The 26299-nt window shown below is 44.4% G+C and overlaps 1 protein-coding gene across 7 annotated transcripts in view; it reads left to right on the top strand.

Moving 5' to 3' along the window:
• The window catches only part of CTC1 (CST telomere replication complex component 1), a 29937-nt gene extending 5217 nt beyond the window's left edge, over window positions 1-24720 (top strand). Inside the window, exons 3-23 of one of the 7 annotated variants that reach the window (XM_060204384.1) lie at window positions 6990-7227; window positions 8961-9172; window positions 10119-10275; window positions 10725-11009; window positions 11102-11230; window positions 11774-12006; window positions 12147-12324; window positions 12415-12615; window positions 13828-13954; window positions 15432-15546; window positions 15665-15992; window positions 16082-16171; window positions 16770-16957; window positions 19316-19404; window positions 19500-19674; window positions 20572-20649; window positions 22533-22677; window positions 22795-22859; window positions 23124-23289; window positions 23824-23950; window positions 24084-24719. In XM_060204384.1, coding sequence (XP_060060367.1) covers window positions 6990-7227; window positions 8961-9172; window positions 10119-10275; window positions 10725-11009; window positions 11102-11230; window positions 11774-12006; window positions 12147-12324; window positions 12415-12615; window positions 13828-13954; window positions 15432-15546; window positions 15665-15992; window positions 16082-16171; window positions 16770-16957; window positions 19316-19404; window positions 19500-19674; window positions 20572-20649; window positions 22533-22677; window positions 22795-22859; window positions 23124-23289; window positions 23824-23950; window positions 24084-24223 — 3466 coding nt within the window. In that variant the 3' untranslated portion in view covers window positions 24224-24719. Of the gene's footprint in view, window positions 1-6989; window positions 7228-8960; window positions 9173-10118; window positions 10276-10720; window positions 11010-11101; window positions 11231-11773; window positions 12007-12146; window positions 12325-12414; window positions 12616-13827; window positions 13955-15431; window positions 15547-15664; window positions 15993-16081; window positions 16172-16769; window positions 16958-19315; window positions 19405-19499; window positions 19675-20571; window positions 20650-22532; window positions 22678-22794; window positions 22860-23123; window positions 23290-23823; window positions 23951-24083 lie in introns of those variants that run through there. The other 6 variants (XM_060204386.1, XM_060204387.1, XM_060204385.1 and 3 more) reach the window with 6 other exon arrangements.
• The last annotated feature ends 1579 nt before the right edge of the window (window positions 24721-26299 follow it).

Raw genomic sequence — 26299 nt, 5'->3', positions numbered from 1 at the left:
CCAGGTTTTGGCTATTACAAATTGTGCTGCCAAGAACATATGTGTACACAGATCTTTTTGGATGGATGTGTTGAGTTCCTTAGGATATATCCCCAGGAGAGGAATTGCAGGGTCATAGGGTAGGTCCATTTCTAGCCTTCTGAGAGTTCTCCAGACTGTTCTCCACAGAGGTTGGACCAATTGACATTCCCACCAGCAGTGCAGGAGGGTTCCTTTGACCCCACACCCTCTCCAGCATTTGCTGCTGTTACCTTTTCTGATGTGTGACATTCTCACAGGAGTGAAGTGATATCTCATTGTTGTCTTGATTTGCATTTCTCTGACAATCAGAGACTTGGAGCATTTTTTCATGTGTTTCTTGGCCTTTTGGATCTCTTCTGTGGTGAATATTCTGTCCAAGTCCTCCCCCCATTTTTGGATGGGGTTATTTGTTGTCTTGTTGTTGAGTCTGGCAAGCTCTTTATATATGTTGGTTATTAAACTCTTATCTGATGTATGGCATGTAAAGATCTTCTCCCATTCTGTGAGGGGTCTCTTGATTTGGGTAGTGGTTTCTTTTGCTGTGAAGAAGCTTTTTAATTTGATGTAGTCCCATAGGTTTATACTTGCCTTAGTCTTCCTTGTAATTGGATTTGTTTCATTGAAAATGTCTTTAAAATTTATGCGGAAAAAAGTTCTGCCAATATTTTCCTCTAAGTATCTGATAGTTTCTGGTCTAACATCCAAGTCCTTGATCCACTTGGAATTTACTTTTGTATTTGGTGAAATACAGTGATTCAGTTTCATTCTTCTGCATGTTTCAACCCATTGTTTCCAACACCATTTGTTGAAGAGACTCTGCTTTCCCCATGTAATAGTCTGGGCCCCTTTGTCAAAGATTAGATATCCATACGTGTGGGGCCTCATTTCTGGGCTCAATTCTATTCCACTGGTCAGTGTGTCTGTTCATGTTCCAGTACCAAGCAGTTTTGATGACAATGGCTCTATAATACAGTTTGAGATCTGGCAGTGTGATGCCTCCGGTTCTGTTCTTTTTTCTCAAGATTGTTTTGGCAATTCTAGGTCTTTTCTGGTTCCAGATAAACATTTGTAGCATTTGTTCTATTCTCCTAAAAAATGTGCTTGGGATCTTGATGGGGATAGCATTAAATCTGTAGATGGCTCTGGGTAATATATTCATTTTGATGATGTTAATTCTTCCAACCCATGAACATGGAATATCTTTCCACTTCTTTGTGTCTTTTTCAATTTCTTTGAGTAGTGACTCATAATTTTCAGTATACAAGTCTTTCACTTCTTTGGTTAGGTTTACTCCTAGATATTTTATTGTTTTTGTTGCTATAGAAAAAGGAACTGATTTCTGGATTTCAATTTCTTCTAACTTAGTGTTTGCATAGAGGAATGCCACTGACTTTTGAATTTTAATTTTATAGCCTGACACATTACTGTATTGCCTGATGATTTCCAAAAGCTTCTTGCTGGATTCCTTAGGTTTTTCCATGTATACTGTCATGTCATCTGCAAATAAGGAGAGTTTGACTTCTTCTCTTCCAATCTGTATGCCTTTAATTCCTTGCTCCTGCCTGATTGCTATGGCAAGAACTTTCAACACTATGTTGAATAGTAATGGTGATAGTGGGCAGCCCTGTCTAGTACCTGATCTGAGTGGAAATGCTTCCAGTTTTTCACCATTGAGTATGATGTTGGCTGTAGGTTTACTATATATAGACTCCACTATCTTCAGGAATTTTCCATCTATTCCCATTTTTTGTAGTGTTTTGATCATAAAGGGATGTTGGATTTTGTCAAAGGCTTTCTCTGCATCTATTGATATGACCATGTGGTTTTTGGTCTTGCTTTTGTTGATGTGGTGGATCACATTGATTGATTTACGTATATTAAACCAACCTTGCATGCCTGGGATAAATCCCACTTGGTCATGATGAACAATCTTTTTGATACACTGCTGTATCCGGTTGGCTAGAATTTTGTTCAATATTTTCGCATCTATGTTCATCAGAGATATTGGTCTGTAGTTTTCTTTTTTGGTTGTGTCCCTGTCTGCTTTTGGTATCAGAGTGATGTTGGCTTCATAGAAGCTGGCAGGGAGTATTCCAGTGTCTTCAATCTTCTGGAAGACTTTTAAAAGTAGAGGTATTAGTTCTTCTTTGAAAGTTTTGTAGAATTCATTTGTAAAACCATCTGGTCCAGGACTTTTATTTTTGGGAAGATTTTTGATAACTTTCAATTTCATTAGCTGTGATGGGCCTGTTCATGTTATCCACTTCCTCTTTACTTAGTTTTGGAAGTTGGTAGGTATCTAGGAAATCATTCATTTCTTCCAGGTTCTCTAGCTTGGTGGCATATAGTTGTTCATAGAAGCCTCGCATGATATGTTGAATTTCTGCAGTGTCTGTTGTGATTTCTCCTCTTTCATTTACTATCTGATTTATTTGGGTCTTCTCCCTTTTTTGTTTTGTGAGTCTGGCTAAAGGTTTGTCGATTTTGTTTACTCTTTCGAAGAACCAACATTTACTTTCTTTGATCTTTTGTATGGTTTTCCTATTCTCAATGTTATTTATTTCTGCCCTAACTTTAGTGATTTCTGTCCTTCTGGTTGCTTTAGGATTCCTTTGTTGTTCTTCTTCTACGTCTTTGAGATGTGCAATCAGGCTGTTTATTTGTGCCTTTTCTTGTTTCCTAATGTGTGCTTGAGTAGCTATGAACTTCCCTCTTAGGACTGCTTTAGCTGTGTCCCAAATATTTTGATAGCTTGTGTCTTCATTTTCATTGAACTCTCGAAACATTTTGATTTCTTCCTTGATTTCCTCTTTGACCCAGAAGTTGTTAAGAAGTGTACTGTTGAGCTTCCACATTTTGGCACTGTTACTAATCTTTTGTTGATTGTTAAGTGTTAGTTTAATTCCACTGTGGTCTGAGAAGATGCTTGGGATGATTTCAGTGCTCTTGAATATGCTGTCTTTGTGGCCTAACATATGGTCTATCCTTGAGAATGATCCATGTGGATTTGAGTAAAATGTGTATTCCAGTTTCTTGGGATGAATGACTCTGAAAATGTCCAATAGTTCTAGTTTATCTATCTCTTCATTTAGCTCCCTTATGTCTTTACTGATTTTCTTCCTGGATGATCTGTCAAGTTGAGATAGTGGGGTGTTGAAGTCCCCTACTATGATTGTGTTACTGTTAATATATTGCTGTAGCTCTTTCAGTAGAAATTTGATGTATTTAGATGGCTTCTCATTGGGTGCATAGATATTAATAATTGTTAAGTCCTCTTGATTGACTGATCCTCTGAGCATTAAGTAGTGTCCATTCCTATCTTTTTTAATCTTATCTATTTTAAAGTCTATCATGTCAGATATGAGAATAGCTGTTCCTGCCCTTTTTTGTGGACCATTGGCTTGTATGATAGTTTTCCATCCTTTCACTTTAAGTCTGTGTTTGTCTAGTTGCGTTAGGTGAGTTTCCTGTAGACAACATATTGTTGGGTTGTGTTTTCTGATCCATCTTCCTACTCTGTGTCTTTTAATAGGTGAATTCAGGCCATTGACATTTATTGATATCAAAGATTGAAGATATTTTAATGCCATTCTTGTAGAGTTTTAGAGTGTTTTGATATATGTCCTATTTGTGGTGGTCTGGTTGTTTATAGGAGACCTTTCAGAACTTCTTTCAGGGCAGGCTTGGTGATGGTTGCTTCTGTCAACTGTTGCTTGTCTGAGAAGGTTTTGATGCTTCCATCTAGTCTGAATGACAGTCTAGCAGGATATAGTATTCTTGGCTGAAAGCCTTTCTCATTGAGCACTCGATAGATATCTTGCCATTCTCTTCTGGCCTGTAGTGTTTGTATGGAGAAGTCTGCTGCTAATCTTATGGGTTTTCCTTTGTAGGTGACTCTTTGTTTTTCTCTTGCATCCTTGAGGATCCTTTCTTTATCCTTATTCCTTTCCATTCTAAGTATGACATGTCTTGGTGTCTTTAGGTCTGGGTTAATTCTGTTTGGGACCCTCTGGGCTTCTTGAATCTTTATGTCTTTGGTGTTGTCTAGACTAGAGAAATTTTCAGCTATTACGGCCTGGAGAATGCTTTCTTCCTCTCCTTCTCTTTCTTCCTCTGGTAAGCCAATAATGCGTATATTGTTTCTTTTGAAGTCATCCCATAGGACTCTGTTGTTGTTTTCAGCATCTCTTAATCTCTTTTTGAGATCTCTTACTTCTTTTTTAGTTGTCTCTAATTCATCCTCAATCTTGCTAATTCTGTCTTCAGCCTCATAGATTCTATTCTCTCTGCCCTCTACTGCTTTCTGGAGTTCATCTATTTTGTTGCCCTGCTCTGATACTGTTTTAGCTTGTTCAGCTAGTTGCCTTCTTAGTTCAGCGATTTCAGCTTTCAGCTCTCTAACAACCATGAGATTATTAGTATTGTCTTCCATATTCTCATTTGTTGTTCCTGTATTTCTGATTACAATTTTTTCAAATTCTTTACTCACTCCTGTTATTATTTCCTTAGCTAATGTTTGGATGTTGAATTCGTTTTGTGCTTCACCCTCTGAAGGACTTTTAGCTGGACTCTTGTCCTGGTTCGAGTCTTCAATATTTTTTCTTGTTGTTTTAACCATTTTATATATTATGTTATGAGTTCCCTTTATCAGTACTTTTCAAATTATTGATCACTATTGCCTGGATTGACTTAAGTAATTTAATTAAAGGTAATTTAATTAAAGTAATTTAAAGGTAATTTAATTAAAGGTAAAGTAATTTAAAGGTAAAGTAATTTAAAGGTAATTTAATTAAAGTAATTTAATTAAAGGTGGAAGTTAACAGTTTTTTCAATCCCTGAGTTGGAGCTCAGTGGTTTAAAAGCCTTTCTTTTTTTTTTTTCCTTCCCTGTAGGCTATGGGAGCCTGAGGGCTTTTAAACTATCAATAGGCTTCTTAGCTTAATCACTGACTCCTGATCAAGAGATAAAGCAGGGTGTGGCAGAGATAATCCAGTGGTTATGCAAAGAGACTTTCACAGCCCCTTAGCTATGCCACCGAGGTATAGGTCTTCTGAGTTTCCTGGTTAGATCTCTGTCCCCTGGTGTCCCTTCCTGTCTCTGCTCCAGATTCGGTGATTTACTGGGTTCCTGTGGTCATTCTAGTCCTGTCTTGTTTCGGTCCCGGGTGGTCTCCCTTAATCATTGTATTTCTTTTATTTATTTTTTAAAAATATTTATTTATTTATTCCCTTTTGTTGCCCTTGTTGTTTTATTGTTGTAGTTATTATTGTTGTTATTGATGACATCATTGTTGGATAGGACAGAGAAAAATAGAGGAAGGGAAGACAGAGAGAGGGAGAGAAAGATAGACATCTGCAGACCTGCTTCACCACCTGTGAAACAACTCCCCTGCAGGTGGAGAGCCGGGGGCTCAAACCGGGATCCTTTAGGCGGTCCTTGCGCTTTGCGCCACATGCGCTTAACCTGCTGTGCTACCGCCCAACTCCCTATTTTATTATTTTTTTAATAATTATTTGTTGGATTGAGACAGCCAGAAATCAAGAGGGAAGGGGGTGACAGAGAGAGACCTGCAGCACTGCTTCACCACTTGTGAAGCTTCCCTCCTGTAGATGGGGACCGGGGACTTGAACCTGGGTCCTTGTGAACTATAACATGTGCACTCAACCAGGTGTGCTACCACCCGGCCCCTATTTAATTTATTTTAATGAGAGAAATACAGAGAGAAAGGAACCAGAGCACAGCTCAGCTGTGGCTTATTGTGAGGCTAGGAATTGAACCCGAGACTTCAGCCATGAAAGTCTCTTGCATAACCGTCATGCTGTCTGCCCATCTCAAGATTTCTTTTATTTATTTATTCCTTTTTGTTGCCCTTGTTGTTTTATTGTTGTAGTTAATATTGTTGTTATTGATGTTGTTGTTGGATAGGACACAGAGAAATGGAGAGAGGAGGGGAGGCAGGGAGAGAGAAAGATAGATACCTGTAGACCTGCTTCACTGCCTGTGAAGTGACACCCCCATGCAGGTAGGGAGCTGGGGGCTCAAACTGGAATCTTTATGCCGGTCCTTGCACTTCGTGCCACCTGCACTTAACCACTTAACCCACTGTGCTACCACCCTACTCCCACCTTACTGCCTTTTAAAATAGTTTGCTTATTATTTATTGGATAAAGACAAATTGAAAGGAAGGGGGGAGACGGAAAGGGAGAGAGAGAAACACTTGCGGCACCCCTTCACTGCCTGTGAAGTTCCTCACCTTGTGAAGCTTCCCCCTGCTAGTGGGGACCAGGAGCCTGAACCTAAATCCTTGCACATTGTAACACATGAAGTCAACCAAGTATGCTACAGCCTGGCCCCTTAATATTTTGTTTATTTTTATAACAGAGAGAGAAAGAGAGATCAGAGCACTGCTCAGTTCTGCTGGGAATTGAACGTGGAACCTCAGAACCTCAAACATGAAAGTCTCTTGCATAAACATGATACTGTCTCCCCACTCTTACTTATTTATGTATGGCAGAGAGGAAGAGAAAACCTACACATCACTCTGACACTTACAAACCAGGAATCAAACGTAGGACCTCATGTTTGTAAACCCAACACTAGCCACTGTGTTACCTCCCAGGCTGATTCTCTTTCCTTTCTAAACTTTGTTTTATTTATTTCATGAAAGAGAGAAAGTACCAGGGTACTACTGTGCCATATGCAGTGCCAGGAACTGAAGTTGGGGTTATAGGCATGCAAGCCCAGTGCTCTAACTGATGCACCACTGATGATGTTATCTACTTGACCCACTTTCTTAGGCTGTTTATTCTATGACTCTTAACACTTCAGTCAATCAAAATCCTGTTAGTCCGTGTTCCCCACTGACTTCTCAGGATCTTGTGGGAATCTAGGTTTGGAAGCAGCTTTATATCCTAACTTCCTAGATTTGGGTGCAGCTCTGTAAGACCTCTGCTCTCTTCATTCTGCAGCTTTGTCTCCGTTCAGGACCTTAAAACCCACCAACTCCTCCCATGCTGCAGTCATCTGTCCTGGAGCAGTAGTGCATACCAGACTTGGGTCCAAGAGGCTGAACCCAGTGGGACCCCTCTGCCCCGGGAGCGTCTGCTATTTTTAGGAACATTAACAGACCTATCAGAGAACTTGGAACAAGAGGGCAGAAATGGGAACCTCTATGTGAAAGATAATACTGGTGTCCTGGCTTGTGAGGTGAGTAGGAAGGGAGGTCCATTACATCAGATCCTAACAAGAATGGTGTCTTAAGAATCAAGGCAATTATGTCTCTGAGGGATAAAGATTTTGAGGGGTGATTGGAACACTAGGGTCCTGGTTAACTCTTTTTGTTTGTTATTATTAGTAGTATGTTACAAGATTGTTAAGATTACAATGTTTAGTTCCACACTACACCACACCCACCACCAAACTTCTTTTTTTTTTTTTTTTTGCCTCCAGGGTTATCACTGGGGCTTGGTATCTGCAATCCACTGCTTCTGGGGGTCATTTTCTCCATTTTGATGTTGTTGTTGTTGTTATTGTTATTGTTGTCATTATTGCTGTTGTGGTTGGATAGGACAAAGAGAAATGGAGAGAGGAGAGGAAGACAGAGAGGGGGAGAGAAAGACAGACACCTGCAGACCTGCTTCACCGCCTGTGAAGGGACCTGCCTGCAGGTGGGGAGCCCCAAAGTTCCATATCCCCACCCTCCCACCTCCAAAAGATAACCGACCACTATAGTTCTCACAAGTCTTAGAGACAGTTTGCTTGCTTCTGGGTTCTTTTTCTTTCCTTTTCTTCTTTTGGCAAGTTCATGTGGATCAGATCTCTAGACTCCACATATGGGTGAAATCATCTGGTAGTTGTCTTTTGTCTCTTTACTTATTTTGTTAAGCATAATCACCTCCAGATCCACCCATTTTGTCCCAAAGGACACAATATCTATTATCTTTTTTGATTGTGGAGTAGTATTCCATGGAATATATATTCCATATACTGGCGAACTTCTTTAGTCAGTAATCTGTTGATGGGCATTTAGGCTGCTTCTACTCTTTGGTTATTGTGAATAACACAGCTGTGAACATAGGGGTGTGTATATCTGGTTAACTCTTGGTCTTTCTTTTTCTTTCTTTCTTTTTATTCTTTTCCTCCAGGGTTATCTCTGGGGTTCGGTGTGCCTGCACTACAGATCCACTGCTGCTGGAGGCTATTTTTTCCATTTTGTTGCCCTTGTTGTTACTATTGCCATTTCTACTGCTGTTGTTGGATAGGACAGAGAGAAATCGAGAGAGGAGGGAAAGACAGGGGGAGAGAAAGATAGACACCAACAGACCTGCCTCACCAGTTGTGAAGTGACCCCCCCTGCAGTTGGGGAGTCAGGGGCTTGAATCAGTATCCTTGCACCGGTCCTTGTACTTCGCGCCATGTGCACTTAACCCACTGCACTACCACTCAGCCCCGTCTTTTCTATTTATTTATTTATTTATTTATTACCAGAGCACTGCTCAGCTCTGGCTTATGGTGGTGCAGGAGATTGAATCTGGGACTTTGAATCATCAGGTATAAGAGTCTATTTGCATAACCACTATGCTACCTACCCCCACCTTTTTTTCTTCTTCTTCTTTTTTTTTTTTTATAAACAGAGCTCACTTGAACAGTGAGTTGCTCTGTCATTTTTTTTTTATTATTTATGTATTCCCTTTTGTTGCCCTTGTTGCTTTATTATAATTATTATTGTTGTCTGTCTTCATTGTTGAATAGGACAGATGGAGAGAGGAGGGGAAGACAGAAAGAAGGAGAGAAAGATAGACACCTGCAGACCTGCTTCACCTGCAGGTGGGGAGCCGGGGGCTCGAACCGGGATCTTTTCACCAGCTTTGCGCTTTGCGGCACATGTGCTTAAGCCGCTGTGCTACCGCCCGACTCCCTTTTCTTCTTTTTTAATCTAGCTTATAGATCTGGACCTTTCTTGGATGGGCCGTCTCTTTCTGTTCCCCAGTTGGAGTTACCTTCCTCCTGCCAGGTGTAATTCCTCAGGAGAAGGACACTTGGAGCTGTGGGACTCCCCTGTGCCAGTGTTTCCCATGACAACCAGTCTTGACTGTGCCACTCCTCTTCATGTTCTCTACCCAAAGGCTGCTTCCTATGTGCTCAGGCAGAGGTAAGTCTTCCCTGCAAGTAGCAAGAAGCCTTGCTGTAAAACTGAGAGGATGCTGATGGGTCAGTGGAAGAAAGGAAAGGAAGCTGTTGAGAGTAATGCAGACGGAATGTTCCAACTCACTGGCATGACGGGTCCCTCTCTGAATTTTACAAACAAGAGTCCTCAAGGGTAGTAGCTTTATCCAAGAGCAAATAACATTTGAAGGACATTTATGAACTGTGGACATTTTAAAAATATTTAAGAGAGAGAGAGACTGACTAACCAGAGCACTGCTCAGTTCTGGTTTATAGTAGTGCTGGGTCCTGAATCTGAGGCCTCAGAGCCTCAGGCCTGAGAGTCTTTTTGCATAATCATTATGCTATCTCCCTGTCCCAGGCTATTGACCTTTTTTTAAAATTCTTTTCCCCTTTTGTTGCCCGTGTTGTTTATTGGTGTTGTTGTTGTTGTTATTGGATAGAACAGAGAGAAATTGAGAGAAATGGGGAAGACAGAGAGGAGAGAAAGATAGACTCTTGCAGACCTGCTTCATCACCTGTGAAACGACCCCCTGAAGGTGGAGAGCTGGGGGCTCGAACCGGGATCCTTATGCCGGTCTGTGTGCTTTCTGCCATGTGTGCTTAACCTGCTGCATCACTGCACGGCTCCCAACTGTGGACATTTTTTTAATAAAATATTTATGTATTTATTCCCTTTTGTTGCCCTTGTTGTTTTATGGTTGTACTTATTGTTGTTGTTATTGGATAGGATAGAGAGAAATGGAGAGAGAAAGAGGGGAAGATAGAGAGGGGGAGAGAAAGACACCTGCAGACCTGCTTCACCGCCCAACTGCCGGCTATGGACATTTTAAGACACTACTAGACTACTTTAGTATAGTCGGAGGGAAGGCATTCATAGGGTAAAAGAAAACAAATTCCTTTTTAATTATTTTTTTTTCTTCCCTCTTTAGAAGAAAACTCAAAGATGTGCCACCAAATTTGGCTGGGACCCTGGTTCGATTAAGTGCTCTAGCAAAAAGTCAAAAAGAAACTTACTTCGTCCTCACTCTGGGTGGATCGCCCCTATCTGGCAGCCAAGCTGCTAGCCATGTGTCCATCATTGTGCAGGTGAGCACTAGGTCAAGGTGGGGGCATAGATAATGAAGAGAGCATTTTAACAAAATTTAAATTTATATCAAAAGATTTGTTTATTTTAATATTTATTTTTAGTTGCATAGAATAAGACAAATTGAGAGGGGAAGGGAAGATAGCGGAAGAGGGAGGGAAAGAGAGAGAGACCCGTATCATTACTTCATCACTTCTGAAGCTTCCCTTTGCATGCAGGGACTGGGGACTTGAACTCAGGTCCTTGCACATGGTAACGTGAGCACTCACCCAAGCATGCCACCATCCAACCATATTTATTAATTTGAAAAATGGCAAGCAAGAAGATGCAGAAGACAAGATTTATACAGAGTAGGTCTTTGAGTTTAAATCAGGATAGAAAAGGGGCTATGGCAGAGGGGCATTGTGAGGATTGTGTCACGTACCATATTCTCCACTTCTGCTCAAGTCAGGTCCCTGCCCAGCTGGTGTGGCACCGAGCCCTTAAGCCTGGTAGGGCCTATGTGCTGACAAACCTGCGAGTTTCCAGAGTCTCTGGTCATCCTAACCGTGTTTGGAGGACCAGTCCCTCTTCCCACCTGTTGCCACTGAGACTGGAGTGTGTGCATGAGTGGGACCTGGAGCTGGATAGACCCCTCTCGGAGGCTGACTCCAGACCACTTCCCATGCCCAGAAACTCCCGAAACAGAAAGGAACAAAAAGATCTTGTCCGGGACTCCAGAGTATTATCATATATGGTGAGCATAAAGGAGGAATACTAGAGCTGAGGGGGCAGGACATGGGAGTCTGCAATATGGAGGAAATAGGGATCCCTTTGCCCTCTCTGCAGGGAATGGTCACTGGTGTGCTGAACGAACCTGCAGGCCTCTTTGAGCTGGACAGACAGCTGGAGCTCTGCCTTGCCTACCAGCAGTTCCCTGGCATCAGGCAGGTGATACGGCCAGGAGTCAGTCTGGAGGTATGTGAAAGTTTGGAGCTGGGGACAGAACTAGTCTGATTTTTGCAACAGGGTGGGAATTTGTACAACAACAACAAAAAGATAAAAATACTAAGTATGTGCTGGACGGGGAGATTGTTCGATTTGATCAGGGAAAGCTCAGATCTGGGGCACCGGGTGGAGGGGTTGAGGCCAAAGCATCCCCTAATGGAAGGAGGAGATGCTACGGTTGTAGCACTGGTGGGGACCCGGGTAATCTTAGCATCCTGGGGACTAACTGCCGTAGTAGCAGGAGGTTCCTGATGCACAGGGATCGGGATCGGGTGACGCTCATGGGCCATGAAGGCTTACTGCATGGAGAGTGCGTTGTGATAGAAGGCAAGGCGTGGAGGAATGAAGGAAGAAAGCTATTACAGGAGAAATTGTGTTTAGCTGAAGTTAACTGCCGGCTGGGCCAGTAAAATAGTTCACTTGGACTGTGTGCTACTCTACCGTGTGCTTGACCCAGGTTTGGGCCTTCACATCTGCTTATCTATCTATCTGTCTTCCTCTGCTTTCTCCCAGCTCCAGGATGTTCACCTCCTCCAGTCATTGGGTGGAGGAACAACAAGGCCAGTGCTAGCCCCCTGCTTCCGTGGTGCCGTGCTACTTCGGGCCTTCTCCCGTCTGAAGCCTGAGATTCAGCCTTCGCACCAAACCCAGGGGGCCTCCTTGTATAAGCAGCTACTGTGGGAACGTCAGTTAGCACTTCCTCTCTACCTGTGGACTGTCAAGGCCCTGATGGAGCTGGCCCACAAGTGAGCTTGAGGGTTCGCACTGCCCAGCATGTCTGGCACCGGGGAGGTGGTGGGAACTGGACATTCCTCTGTAAGGGAAGCTGTATCCTGGCAGAGGCAAGACCTTTGGCAAAGTGACTTCGCTTCTTTCTTTGACCAAGGCTATGTCCCCATGTGCTGAGACACCGACAGTTCCTGCAGCATTCCTCCCCTGGGAATCCCAGCCTGGCTCTACAACTCCTGGCTCCCAACTTGGATGTCCTAGCTCCACCCTGCAGCCCCAGTTGGAATCCACAAAAAGTGATCCTTGGAGAGCCTCATCACTGCCCACTCCAGAAGGTATTATCATGTGGAAGAAAGGTAGATGGCAGAGCTGTGCACTGGAGGACACCTGCAAATGCAACTGGGTTTCTCTTCTCTCCCTGACAGTATACTCGACTGCAGACTCCCTGTTCTTTCCCTGCACTAGCCACTGTGGTTAAGGAAGGGGAGCGCAGGGCCTGGGACGCGTTTGATCCTCAGGCCCTTCTGCCCCTCCCAGAGGCCTCTCACTTAACAAGTTGCCAACTCAATCAACACCTGTCCTGGTCCTGGCTCCGTCTGCTGCCCTCTGCTTTCCAGCCCCCTCAGGTGAGACTTCTGCTAGATTCAAGGGATTTCCTCTAGTTTGCCACCCCGCTACCACTACCGTAGTCATTCTAACTGAGTGAGAGGCAGAAAGGCAGAGAGAAAAAGAGTGAGAAAGACCACAGCATCAAAGCTTTCTTCAGCGCAGTGGGGGCCAGGCTCAAACCCGGGTTTGTGCATGTGGCAGCACACTACCCAAGTGAGTTGATTTGTCGGCCCTGCACTAGTCTTCCGACCAATGAGACTAAGTCAAAAATCCAACTAGACTGATTTAAAAAGAGTTAGGGTCATGGCCTGGGAAGTGGCACAATGAGTAGAACAATGAACTTGCAAGTATGAGGTCCCAGTTTCAGTTGCCAGCATCACATAGGCCAGAGTAATATTCTGGTTCCGTGTGTGTGTGTGTGTGTGTGTGTGTGTGTCTCCTATTTCTCTTTAATATATAAATCTTTGTTGGGGGAGGCAGAGAGATTGGAAGAGGAAGAGGAGGAGGCAGCAGCAGCAGCAACTGGGAAAAATAGCTCAACTGGTAAAGCATCAGACTTTCATGCCTGAGTTTCCCAATTTGATCCCTGAACCATATGTCTAGCAGTGCGCTTAACCGGCTGCACTACCACCTGACTCCCAGACTTTAGTGATTTTTACCTGAACCTGATAACTAACATGCAGGTAACCTGAAAATATTGTCTAGGAAGATGGTGTCAGAATTGAGAATAGGGCTAGAAAGCTGGATTAGGACAGAGTAGCTCCCAAATTTGAAGAAAGTATGTAAGTACAATGAGCTGTTTATCCACTGATCTGACCCAGGGTCCATATATATTCATATTTAGCACAGATGTCTGTGTAACCTCCAAGTCTCTGTCATTCTGAGCTCACAGTTCATGGTCACAGCAAGGAACATTCTAGGCTGCACTCATTTCAGGAGCAGTCTTCCTTGAGTGGCAGAGTATGTTGACCCAGCCTCCCTTTGGAGAGTGAGGCTGTCCCTACCATTGCTGCTCTACAGTAAGGGTAAGGTCCTGGAGAGGCCCTTGGAAGGGCTTATGATGACGTTCCTGATGCAAGTGACCAGTGATGGAGTAGGGAGAGATCTTGGAGAGGTCTAGGCCCATGTTTTTTGTTTTCTTTGTTGCTGACCTTTAACATGGTGCCTGAAACATAGATGCTTAATCTGTGTTTAATGAGTACTTGACACCTCGACTTTACTCCCTACAGGTTTTACTTGGAGTTCTAGTGGCTTCATCTCATAAAGGCTTTCTGCAGCTTCGGGACCAAAGTGGTTCCCTCCCCTGTCTACTTCTGGACAAAGACTCAAGACCCTTCAGTGATCCCCAATTCATAGGTTTGGAATTCAGAGGTGGAGGAAAGATGGTGGAGTAGAGATTTTCTGGAAGGGAGGCTTGGGAAGAAATACCTGATGAGAATTTTTTTTTTTTTTTTTTTTTTTTTTACTAGAGCACTGCTCAGCTCTGGCAGTACAGAGGCTTGAACCTGGGAACCTCAGACATAAGTCTCTCTCTCTCTCTTTTTTTTTTTTTTTAATTTTTTATTCCCTTTTGTTGCCCTTGTTGTTTCATTATTGTAGTTATTTAAAAAAAACTATTATTATCTTTATTTATTTATTGGATAGAGACAGTCAGAAATCAAGAGGGGATGGGGAGATAGAGAGGGTGAGAGACAGAGAGACACCTGCAGCCCTACTTCACCACTTGTGAAGCTTTCCTCCTGCAGGTGGGGACCAGGGGCTTGAACCTGGGTCCTTGTGCACTGTAACATATGCATTCAACCAGATGCGCCACCACCTGGCCCCGTATTGTTGTAGTTATTATTGTTGTTATCGATGTCATTGTTGTTGGATAGGACAGAGAGAAATGGAGACGAGGGAAGACAGAGAGGGGCAGAGAAAGACAGACACCTGCAGACCTGCTTCACCTCCTGTGAAGCGACTCCCCTGCAGGTGGGGAGCAGGGGGCTTGAACCGGATCCTATACCAGTCTTTGTGCTTTGCGCCATGTGTGCTTAACCTGTTGCGCTACTGCCCGACTATTTAATTTTTTTTTTTTTTAACCAGAGCACTGCTCAGCTCTGGTTTATGCTGGTGTGGGGGGATTGAACCTGGGATTTTGAAGCCTCGCATGAGAATCTTTGCATAACCATTATGCTATCTATGCTCTGCCCTCTTACTTCATTCTTTGTAGGAGAAAATAAAAGTCTTATTTGGATTTAGGGAAACCCTGCAAAGTTTCTTGGATCTAGAAACAGGCATTTTGGGGATTTATGAGAAAACAGAATCAAGATCTTTCAGCCTAAGGGGCTCGCGGTGGAAATGAATTTGCAGATGTAACAGTTTCTCCCTTGGTTATCATCCCTCTAAGATGGAGGTTAGACAGAGGCTGTCACTTTGTGTTAGGTGAGCAGCTCTCACCTTGGTTGAGCAGTGGGACCCAGAGGGAGATCCACTTCTTTTTTTAATTTTTTTTAAACCTTTTATTTTATTTTATTTATTTTCCCTTTTGTTGCCCTTGTTGTTGTTGTTGTTGTTGTTGTTGTTGTTATAGTTATTGTTGTCGTTAGATAGGACAGAGAGAAATGAGGAGGGGAAGACAGGGGGAGAGAAAGATAGACACCTGCAGACCTGTTTCACCGCCTGTGAAGCGACTCCCCTGCAGGTGGGGAGCTGGGGGCTTGAACCGGGATCCTTACTCCGGTCCTTGTGCTTCATGCCACGTGTGCTTAACCCGCTGTGCTACCGTCCAACCGCTTCTTTGCCTATCCTCAACTCTTTCTTTTTAGTAAAATAGAAAACTATCTTCCTCTAGGTGTTGTGGTGCGAGTAGAGAGGTTCCAGCTGATCATAGAAAGAAACGTCAAAAGCAGCTATCCTTCCTGGAAGGAGCTGAGCATCACCAGCTACATACAGAAGCAGAAGGCCAGGTCAGTTCTGTGGGTAGCAGCCATATGTTGAGTCTCTGAGCGGAGGACTTTGCAGATAGATGCTGGAGTGCTGGGCTCCTAATTCTCAAAGCTGAGAACCTATTATTTCCCCCAACAGAGTGTACGTCCAGTTCTTTCTGGCCGATGCCCTGATCCTGCCAGTGCCCAGATTCTCCAGCCCCTTATCCACGTCCTTGACATCTCCTCGGACAAAACCCACCCTCCCAGAGGATCTCCACATAGCGCAGAGCCGGCTGTTCTTCCTGTCCCACAAGGAGGCGCTAATGAAGAGGAACGTTCCACTCTCCCCAGCAGGCAGTTCAGAGATGCCCAAGCTCCCCCTCAGTTTCCTTGTATCAGGGAGCTGGCTTGGAGGCACCCAGAGGAAGGAGGGAACTGCATGGAGACCATCTGAACCCAAAGGAGACAATAGCAAGGATCAAAAGGTAAACAAGGCTTGCAGGAAGCTGGGTCTGGACTTCTTGCCCTGAGCTCCTGCCCGGGAGCCCAGCACTCTGCTCTTCTTCCTTCACAGGTCCTCCTCCTCTTCGTTGGCTCCTCGGTTCGCTGGTTCGAGTTCTTGCACCCAGGGCAAGTGTACCGACTCGTGGCTCCTGGCCCGGCTGTAAGTACCATACTAAATCATACTCTTTTTTTTTTTGCCTCCAGGGTTATTGCTGGAGCTCCTTGCCTGCACCATGAATCCACTGCTCCTGGAGGCTATTTTTTCCCCTTTTGTTGCCCTTGTTTTTTTTTAGCCTTGTTATGGTTATTATTATTGTTGTTGATGTCATTGTTGGATAGGACAGAGAGAAATGGAGAGAGGAGGAAAGACAGATAGACACCTGCAGACCTGCTTCACCGCCTGTGAAGCAACTCCCCTGCAGGTGGAGAGCCAGGGGCTCGAACCGGGATCCTTATACCAGTCCTTGTGCTCGGTGCCATGTGCGCTCAACCCGCTGCACTACCACTCAACCCCCCTAAATCATACTCTTTGCAGGAATTTTTTTCCCCCACTTGGGAGCTGGAGCTGGAGTTCCAGGGCCTAGTTAATACTAGATGGTTAGAAGACAGGTGGATTTAAATAAAATAATGTGTATTATCTAGATCACTTTCTTTCTTCACCTGAGTCCAGAAAGAAAACAAATTAGGTCATAGTGTTTCATGAACCTCCCTCTGGCTGAGAACATACTCAGAGATCGTGATCTTCCTCTTCCTGGCAGACGCCATTGTTGTTCGAGGAGGATGATCCATCCTGCATGTCTCAGCGTCCTCTGGAGTTGGCTGGCTGTACATCCTGCCTCACTGTCCAGGATGACTGGATTCTGGAACTTGAGAGCTCTCAGGACATCCCAGATGTGCCAAGTGTCAACAAGGCTGAAACCTCTCTGAGTGACCTGTTCAGTAGCAAGTAAATGTCCTCCACTCTCTCCAGCTCATTTGACTACTCTCTCCCTGCCCTGTGCTTGGGTTTGATAAAAGGTCCTTTCTCTGCTACAGTGTGCGTTTATGTTTCTTTGATGTGATTTAGAGCCTAGAACAGGGGTGGGGAACCCTTTTTCTGCCAAAGGCCATTTGGATATTTATTTATTTATTTATTTATTTATTTATTTATTTTTAGTTTTTTACCAGAGCACTCTGGCTTATGGTGGTGCAGGGAATTGAACCTGGCATGAGAGTCTCTTTGCATAACTGTTATGCTATTTACCCCTGCCCCATTTGGATATGTATAGCATTATTCGTACAAGAGCTCTTAATGTTGCTATGGGGGAAAAAACAAAGGCTTGGTAGTTTTGGCAAGGCTAGACCAAATGATTGTGTGGGCTGTCTGTCGCCCAAGGGCCACATGTCCCCCACCTCTAGCTAGAGCAGTGCTATCTGTGTTTAGATGGAGGTTGTGTTGTTTATACCAGTTTTCTAGGCAGGTTTTTGCCTTGCGATCATTAAGAGAATGCTTTCTTTCTTTTTAAAGATTTTATTGATTGATTGATGAGAAAGATAGGAGAGATAGAAAGAACCAGACATAACTTTGGTACATGTGCTGCCTGGGATCGAACTCAAGACCTTATGCTTGAGAGTCCAATGCTTTATCTACTGCGCCACCTCCCAGACCATGAGAACACTTTCTTATGGTTAAGGAAATGCTGTTGCAATAAAGGAAGTTTAAAAAACAAAATTTCTTCTCTCCCCCCCCTTATTTAAGAAATAAAATTTCAAGTACATAGTCTAGAAAGAAGGGCCTCCTTTTCATTCAAGGATTGGCTGGCTTATAACTTTAGGAACAACTATACTTCTGGAGTAGCTACAAGTACAAATGAAGAAGTTGCAGAGATAGTTCCCCTATATAAAAACAAAACCAAAATCTTACATGATAGTATGTGTATTTTTATGAAGCTTGTCTCTTCAAATTGACTTTTAGGGGGCTGGGTGGTGGCGCACCTGGTTGAGCGCATGTATTACAATGCGCAAGGAACCGGGTTTGAGCCCCTGGTCCCCACCTGCAGGGGGAAAGCTTTACGAGTGGTGAAGCAGGGCTGCAGGTGTCTCTCTATCTCTCTCCTTCTCTATCACCCCCCCCCCACCTCTTGATTTCTGGCTGTCTCTATCCAATAAATAAAAAAGATAATAATAAATAAATAAAAACTGTTCAAATTGACTTTTAAGAACTTGACCACCAGGTGGAGCACATGTTACCATGATGAGGACCTGGGTTCAACTCCCCATCCCCACCTGCATGGGGAAGGAAGCTGCATGAGCAATGAAGCAATACTACAGGTGTCTCTTCTTCCTCCTTCTCATCTTCTTCCTCTCCTCTACCCCTTCTCACTAGAGCACTGCTCAGCTCTGGCTTGTGGTGTGGGGATGGGGAGTTGAACCTAGGGCCTCAGAGCTTTAGGCACGAAGAGTCTGTCTGTGTAATCCTTGTGTTGTCTCCCTCTTTCTTTCTGTCTATCAAAGAAAGAGGGAGGAAGTGGCCACAATTTCAAGCCCATATTCCACCTCACCGAAGGAAGCTTCAGAACTATAGTGTTTTTCTCTGACTCCGTCTATCTGAGAAAAAAAAAAATCTGCCTGGAGTAGTACATCCCAAATGACCAAAAGAAAAGGAAATATACATATATCCATCAGGAACAGTGGAGTCATTGAAGACTACATGAGCTGCAGCTTATAGAGGTGTAAATGGTTAACTGAATGAGATTTTAGGTGTGAATCCAAGAAGAGACCTACTAACTACTGATTCACTGTTTTGTTTTGTTTTTTGTTTTGTTTTGACCAGAGCACCACTCAGCTTTGACTTATGGTAGTACTAGGAATTGAACCTGGGACTTCAGTGTCTCAGCCATCAAAGACATCTGTATAACCATTATGCCATCACCCCAACCCTAATTTGTAAGGCCTCTAGGTAAAAAGTTTTGTAAGTTCTGAGTGATCTGTTGCAACTCTTGTTTATTTATTTATTTATTTATTTATTTATTTATTTATTTTTACCAGAGCACTGTTCAGCTCTGGTTTATGGTGGTGTGGGGGATTGAACCTGGGAGTATGGAGCCTCAGGTATGAGAGTCTCTTTGTATAACTATTATGCTATCTACCCCCACCTGAAACTCTTGTTTTTCTCAGAAGCCCCATTATTTTATTGTGTGATTTGACATAGCGTGAGGTTTTGCAGGACTTTATGGATGACATTCTAGCAGATGCTTTAGCCTCTTTTCCTGTCCCTCATTCTGACTGTCTCCCTGCCCTTCCATGTATATCTCTGACCCTCCAGCTGTTCCGATTCCTTGGTGTCTTTCTCAGCTGAGATTTTGTCACGGACACTGTGTGAGCCACTTTCTGCATCTCTCCAGATGAAGCCCGGTAAGTCCATCTCCTTTGACAAGAAGGTGTGAAATAAAGTGGAGGGGGGTCCTTGTGGTCCAGAAAAATACCACTGACCCTTCGCCTTTCTGCAGGGAACGCTCAGGTGGCTAGAGAATGTGTGAAGCTAACTGTCGCTCTGGAGATTGCTGACTGTCAGTTCCCCCCTCACTTGGACATTTATATCAACGGCCCACACCTGCCTCCCCCACTGGGACTCCTTCCTGGAGCCCGAGTCTACTTCAGCCAGCTAGAGAAAAAGATTTCCAGGTGAAGATCTGTGGATACAGCTGACCTTGCCTCCTCTCCCTACTGATGTGCCCCCCATACCTGCCTAAGCTGACACCTCTGTGATCTTGCCTTTGGAATGCTAATCTGGCATTTATGCTTGATACTTTCACAAGATATCCCAGCCCCTCAGCCCAGGAGGTGTTGAAGTGGATAAAGTGTTGGACCCTCAAGAATGAGATCCTGGGGGCTGGGAGTAGCACAGCTGATTAAGTGCACATGGCACAAAGCACAAGGACCAGCTTAAGGATCCCAGTTCCAGGGTGAAGCAGGTCTACCTACAGGTGTCTATCTTTCTCTCCCCCTCTCTGTCTTCCCCTCCTCTCTCGATTTCACTCAGTCCTATCAAACAGCAATAACAACAAGGACAACAGAAAGGGAAATATGGCCCCCAGGAGCAGTGGATTTGTGGTGCAGGCACCCAGCCCCAACATAACCCTGGAGGCAAAAAAAAAAGAGGTCCTGAGTTTGATATCTACAACTGCGAGTACCACAAGGATGTCCTGGTTCTTTCCTTTTCTTCTCTTTCATTCATGAATAAATGCATTTCAGAAAGAAAGAGGAAGAAGAAAAGAAGGGAAAGAGGGGCTGAGGAGACAGCATAATGGTTATACAAAAAGACTTTCATGCCTAAAACACTAAATGTCCCGGATTCAATCCCCAACAGCCAATAGGCCACAGCTGAGCCGTGCTTTGGTTTAAAGGAAAAGAAGATTCTAGAAGGAAATGAAAAGATTCAGACCAGTCCTTCGCTAATTCTCTTCTTTGCTTTGGTAGACCTTCCCCCTGGGGGAGTTGCCAAGGCTGTAATACAGTTCCAACTCTTACCTCAAATTGCCTTCTTTCTACTCTTCCTCAGTCTTCCTCTTCCACTTACAGGTCCCACAATATTTACTGTTGTTTCCGGTCATCCACTTATGTGCAGGTCCTGAGTTTCCCCCCAGAAGCCACAATCAGGTCAGTGTCCCAGACCCTGGTTCCCTAACTTCATAGCCTTAGGTCTACATTCCACATGTGTTTCTGACTCTGGAGTTTCTTTCATAACTAGTTTTCTCTAATCTCAGTAGATGTGTTGAGTCTGCCCCAAATAAAAAAATTCCCAAAACATAATTTTACCCAGAAGGATTTAGTGCTCATGTCCCTTATTAAAGACTTTGGGAGGGGGCAGGGGTAGATAGCATAATGGTTATGCAAAGAGACTCTCATGCATGAGGCTCCGAAGTCCTAGGTTCAGTCCCCTGCACCACCATTAGCCAGAGCTGAGCAGTGACGTGGTGGTGGTGCACATGGTTGAGCGCACATGTTACAATGAGCAAGGACCCAGATATAAGCCCCTGGTCCCCACCTGCAGGGGGAAAGCTTCACAAGTGGTGAAGCAGGGCAGCAGATATACATATATGAATTTATTTATTATTGAGAAAGGAGGAGAGAGAGAAAGAACCAGACATCACTCTGGTACATGTGCTGCCGGGGATTGAACTCAGGACCTCATGCTTGAGAGTCCAATGCTTTATTGCTTTATCCACTGCGCCACCTCCCAGACCACTATTTTTTTCTATTTTTATTGGGTAGGACAGAGAGAAATTGAGGGGGGGGGGGTTGGGAAGGAGAAAGAAAGACACCTGCAGACCTGCTTCACCTCTCATGAAGTGTCCCCCCTGCAGGTGGGGGACAGGTGTTTGAACCCAGATCCTTGTGCGGGTCCTTGCACTCCCTACTATGTGTGTGTGCTTAACCAGGTGCATCACTGCCCTACCCCTCTCTCCTTCTATCTCCCCCTTTCCTCTCTTTGTCTGGCTGTCTCTATCAAATAAATAAAGATAATACAAAAAATTTAAAAAACAAACTTTGTAGCCCAAAATGAAAATACCTCTCTTGGCTAGCATTTTGATTGTTCAAAGCTAAAAAAGTAATTTCTGATAATGAGAGATCAGGAATTTAAATGGGGGTCAAAGGACTCTCAGGGGAGCACAGTCCCATTCTTGTGCCTGTTCAGACCTTTTTTTAAAAATTTTTATTTAACTTTTTTATTTTTTTTTATTATCTTTATTTATTGGATAGAAACAGCCAGAAATCGAGAGGGAAGGAGGAGATAGACAGAGAGACACCTGCATCCCTGTTTCACCACTCGTAAAGCTTTCCTCCTACAGATAGAGGCCAGGGACTTGAACCCGGGTCCTTTCGCACTGTAACATGTCAGCTCAACAAGGTGCGCCACTACCCAGCCCCAATTTTTATTTATCTATTTCCCCCTTTTTTGTTGCCCTTTTTTTTGTTGTTGTTGTAGTTACTATTGTTGTTATTATTGATGTCATTGTTAGATAGGACAGAGAGAAATGGAGAGAGGAGAGGAAGACAAGAGGGGGGAGAGAAAGATAGACACCCGCAGACCTGCTTCACCACCTGTGAAGCGACTTCCCTGTAGGTGGGGAGCCGGGGGCTCCAACCCGGATCTTTAGGCCAGTCCTTGCACTACAGCCCGACTCCCGTTCAGACCTTCTTAAGCACACTCTGCTTACAGAACCTCGTTGGCTGTTTCTTTTTTTTTTTTTTTTTTAATTTTTTTTTATTAAAGAAAGGATTAATTAACAAAACCATAGGGTAGGAGGGGTACAACTCCACACAATTCCCACCGCCCAATCTCCATATCCCACCCCCTCCCCCGATAGCTTTCCCATTCTCTATCCCTCTGGGAGCATGGACCCAGGGTCATTGAGGGTTGCAGAAGGTAGAAGGTCTGGCTTCTGTAATTGCTTCCTCGCTGAACATGGGCGTTGACTGGTCGGTCCATACTCCCAGTCTTCGTTGGCTGTTTCTTGACCTGGTACCTCTCTATTTAGTGTTTCCCTGCCCCACATCTACCTGGCTGAACTTCTGCGGAGTGACCAGACCCCATTCCAGGCCACTGCCTCTTGCCACATTGTCTGTGTGTTCAGCCTTCAGCTCCGCTGGGTGTGTTCTCATTGCACCAGCCTCTGTGTTCAGGTACGGGAGATTATAGGCTGAGCTGGGTACAGGCCACCACAGAGATATGATGAGACCAAGAGGGTTGTTTTTGTTTTGTTTTGTTTCTCCTTCCCCTAACTGTTTTCTTTATTCCAGGGAAGGTGTACTCTTCAGGGTTCCACTTGCCCCAGTAAGACATCTGTAAGTCAGGCAAGCCTCAGGTGAGAGCACATGGCGGCACCCATTATACCATCATTACTTCCTTACCTACTAGACAGCCTTGTCTGTCTGCTGTCTCTGTATTTGCATATAGAAATTGCCTTATAGAAATTGCTTGATAATTATTTGGGGGTGGGTGAATGAAAGAAGGAATGGAAGAAAGAAAACATGAAATAAAAGACTAGAACCGCTCGGCAGGCATGCATGTTGAGGCCAGTTGAGTAGCCATGTAAGTTTGTCATGGGAGTTTCAATTCCTCCCCCCAGGCTTCTGGTGGAGGACGGGACTGCTGAGGCTGTGGTGACCTGTAGGAATCACCATGTGGCGACAGCTCTAGGACTACGTCCTAGTGAGTGGACCTCCCTTCTAGAGTTTGTCCGAGGGCCGGGGAGAATAGCCTTGCAATTCCTAGGGACTGGAGCCCACCTGGAAGTAAGGAATGACGGAATGATGGGGGGTGGGGGGGAGTCGGGCAGTGGCATACCCATATGAGCGCATACTTTTTACAGTGCACTAGGGCCTGGGTTCAAGCTGTGTCTTCCTTTCCTCTCAGTTTCTCATGTCTCTATCCAATAAGTAACATATTGAATTTAAATTAAATTGGCTGGGGGGGGGGTCGGATGGTAGCGCAGCGGGTTAAACACGTGGACCGGCATAAGGATCCCAGTTTAAGCCTCCGGCTCCCCACCTGCAGGGGAGTCACTTCACAGGCGGTGAAGCAGGTCTGCAGGTGTCTCTCTTTCTCTCCCTCTTTCTGTCTTTCCCTCCTCTCTCCATTTCTCTCTCTGTTCTATCCAACGTGGACATCAACAACAATAACTAAAACAAGGGCAACAAAAGGGAAACTAAATAATAATTGAATGAATTAATTAATTAAAATAGCTGGGAGTGGGGTGGCCAGGTACCCAGATTACAGAGGGTTTTGGAATTTTGAGTTCTGATTAATAACTATGTTTCCCTTGCTAGCCCTCAGCCAAGATGAATGATTCCTTAGCCCTCTTCCTCCGGACACTTTGTAGCAGCATTTCTGTCCTCCGCCCTATTGTACTTTCTTTTGAGCTTGAGAAGAAACCCTCCAATATCATCCCAGTAGGTAAGTGCAGAGAGATAAGTGGGTCACAGGAAGGAGAGGGGTGAGGGGTCTGTAGGGAATCTCTGAAGTTGAAAATGGTGTGTGGGGACTGGAAATCACATGCATCTGATTCATGTTCTCTTTCGCATCTTAGATCCTCCTCGGCTACAGAGATTCCAGTGTGGGGAGCTCCCTTTCCTAACTCATGTGAATCCCAAACTCCGGCTGTCCTGCCTTTCTATCCAGGAGACTGAGCACACTAGCTTCCGAGAGGCCTCTGCCTTTTCCCACTAGCTTGAACTACAACAGTAACCTGGAAGTTCTTCCTGCCCTGCCCTGCCCCTGCCCTGCCCCTGCCCCTGCCCTGCCCCTGCCCCTGCCCTGCCCCTGCCCTGCCCCTGCCCTGCCCCTGCCTCTGCCCTGCCCCTGCCCTGCCCCTACCCCTACCCCTGCCCCTGCCCTGCCCGCAGGCCAGAGCCTAGCTCCATGACCCCTAAATCCTCTCAGTGACTGAACCTCGGATCCCTGGATTAAAAAACTACAACTCTCGCAGCGGTTGGTAGGTGGCGCAAAGCGCTAGGACCAGTTTAAGAATCCCGGTTCAAACCTCCGGCTCCCCACCTGCAGGGTAGTTGCTTCACAGGCAGTGAAGCAGGTCTGCAAGTGTCTCTCTCTCTCCATTTCTGTCTGTCCTATCCAACAACGAAGACATCAATAGCAACAACAATATTAACTACAACAATAAAAAAAAAAAACAAGGACAACAAAAAGGGAAAATGAATAAATAAATATTAAAAAAAAAACACCTACAACTCTATTGTATTTTTTCACTGCTCAGCTCTAGTTTATGGTGGGGGGGGCGGGGTTTGAACCTAGGACTTTGGAGCCTCCGGCTTGAGAGTCTTTACATAATCATTATGCTATCTACCTCTACCCTATTGTGTTTTCTCCTCCATATTCAGGTGTCAGCTTGTATTGGAGAAATTTGTGAAACCTGGCAAGTCATGACACTGTTGATACTTGTATTCTGTACAGGGTCAACCCACTGACACTGATAGGTGGCCCATTTAGTACCTGGCTTCTCCCTCCGTGGGAGAGTCTGAAGGAATAAAGGACTTGGTCCTCATGAAGGTACTTCTGACAAACTCGACCCAAGCTTTGGTAATTTTTCTCACTCATGCTCATCTCTGGGGTTTCCAGGCCTCCTTGCCTCCTGACAGCCAGCCCATTATTTACTCCCATTTTGCCTCTTGTTTGCCATCAGTGCAAACACCGGTGTGGAGGACTAGGGATGTAGCTCAGTAGTAGACTATATTAATAGAGTTATCAATTGTGATAAAGTTTAAACAATACTATATGAGGTACAGGGTTTGATCCCTAGCACCAAAAACTGGGCTAGGGAGACAGCATAATGGTCAACCTGACGCTGTTAACTGGCTACGGAAGAAGGGCAAATGCAAGAAGGAGGAGGAGGAGGAGGGAGGAGGAGGAGGAGGAGGAAGAAGAAGAAGAATGGTTATGCAAAAGACTTTCATGCCTGAGGCTCCCAAGGATGGTTTAGAATCGAGCTTCTGACCCAGCAAAAGAAACATCAAACATGAGGTTCTGAAAAGGAGTAAATTGGGGGCAGGACGTGGCTCTGTTTACCAAATAGAGCATACAGTTTATCACATAGAAGGACAGGGTTCAGGACATCTAATCTTTGACAAAGGGGCCCAGACTATTACATGGGGAAAGCAGAGTCTCTTCAACAAATGGTGTTGGAAATAATGGGTTGAAACATGCAGAAGAATGAAACTGAATCACTGTATTTCACCAAATACAAAAGTAAATTCCAAGTGGATCAAGGACTTGGATGTTAGACCACAAACTATCAAATACTTAGAGGAAAATATTGGCAGAATTCTTTTCCGCATAAATTTTAAAGACATTTTCAATGAAACTAATCCAATTACAAGGAAGACTAAGGCAAGTATAAACCTATGGGACTACATCAAATTAAAAAGCTTCTTCACAGCAAAAGAAACCACTACCCAAACCAAGAGACCCCTCACAGAATGGGAGAAGATCTTTACATGCCATACATCAGATAAGAGTTTAATAACCAACATATATAAAGAGCTTGCCAGACTCAACAACAAGACAACAAATAACCCCATCCAAAAATGGGGGGAGGACTTGGACAGAATATTCACCACAGAAGAGATCCAAAAGGCCAAGAAACACATGAAAAAATGCTCCAAGTCTCTGATTGTCAGAGAAATGCAAATCAAGACAACAATGAGATATCACTTCATTCCTGTGAAAATGTCATACATCAGAAAAGGTAACAGCAGCAAATGCTGGAGAGGGTGTGGGGTCAAAGGAACC

This window comes from Erinaceus europaeus, chromosome 12 (assembly GCF_950295315.1).
Source record: "Erinaceus europaeus chromosome 12, mEriEur2.1, whole genome shotgun sequence".
NCBI classification, from domain to species: Eukaryota; Metazoa; Chordata; class Mammalia; order Eulipotyphla; family Erinaceidae; genus Erinaceus; species Erinaceus europaeus.
Note: the sequence above shows the minus strand (reverse complement) of the source record. Positions and strands in the feature narration are given on the sequence as shown.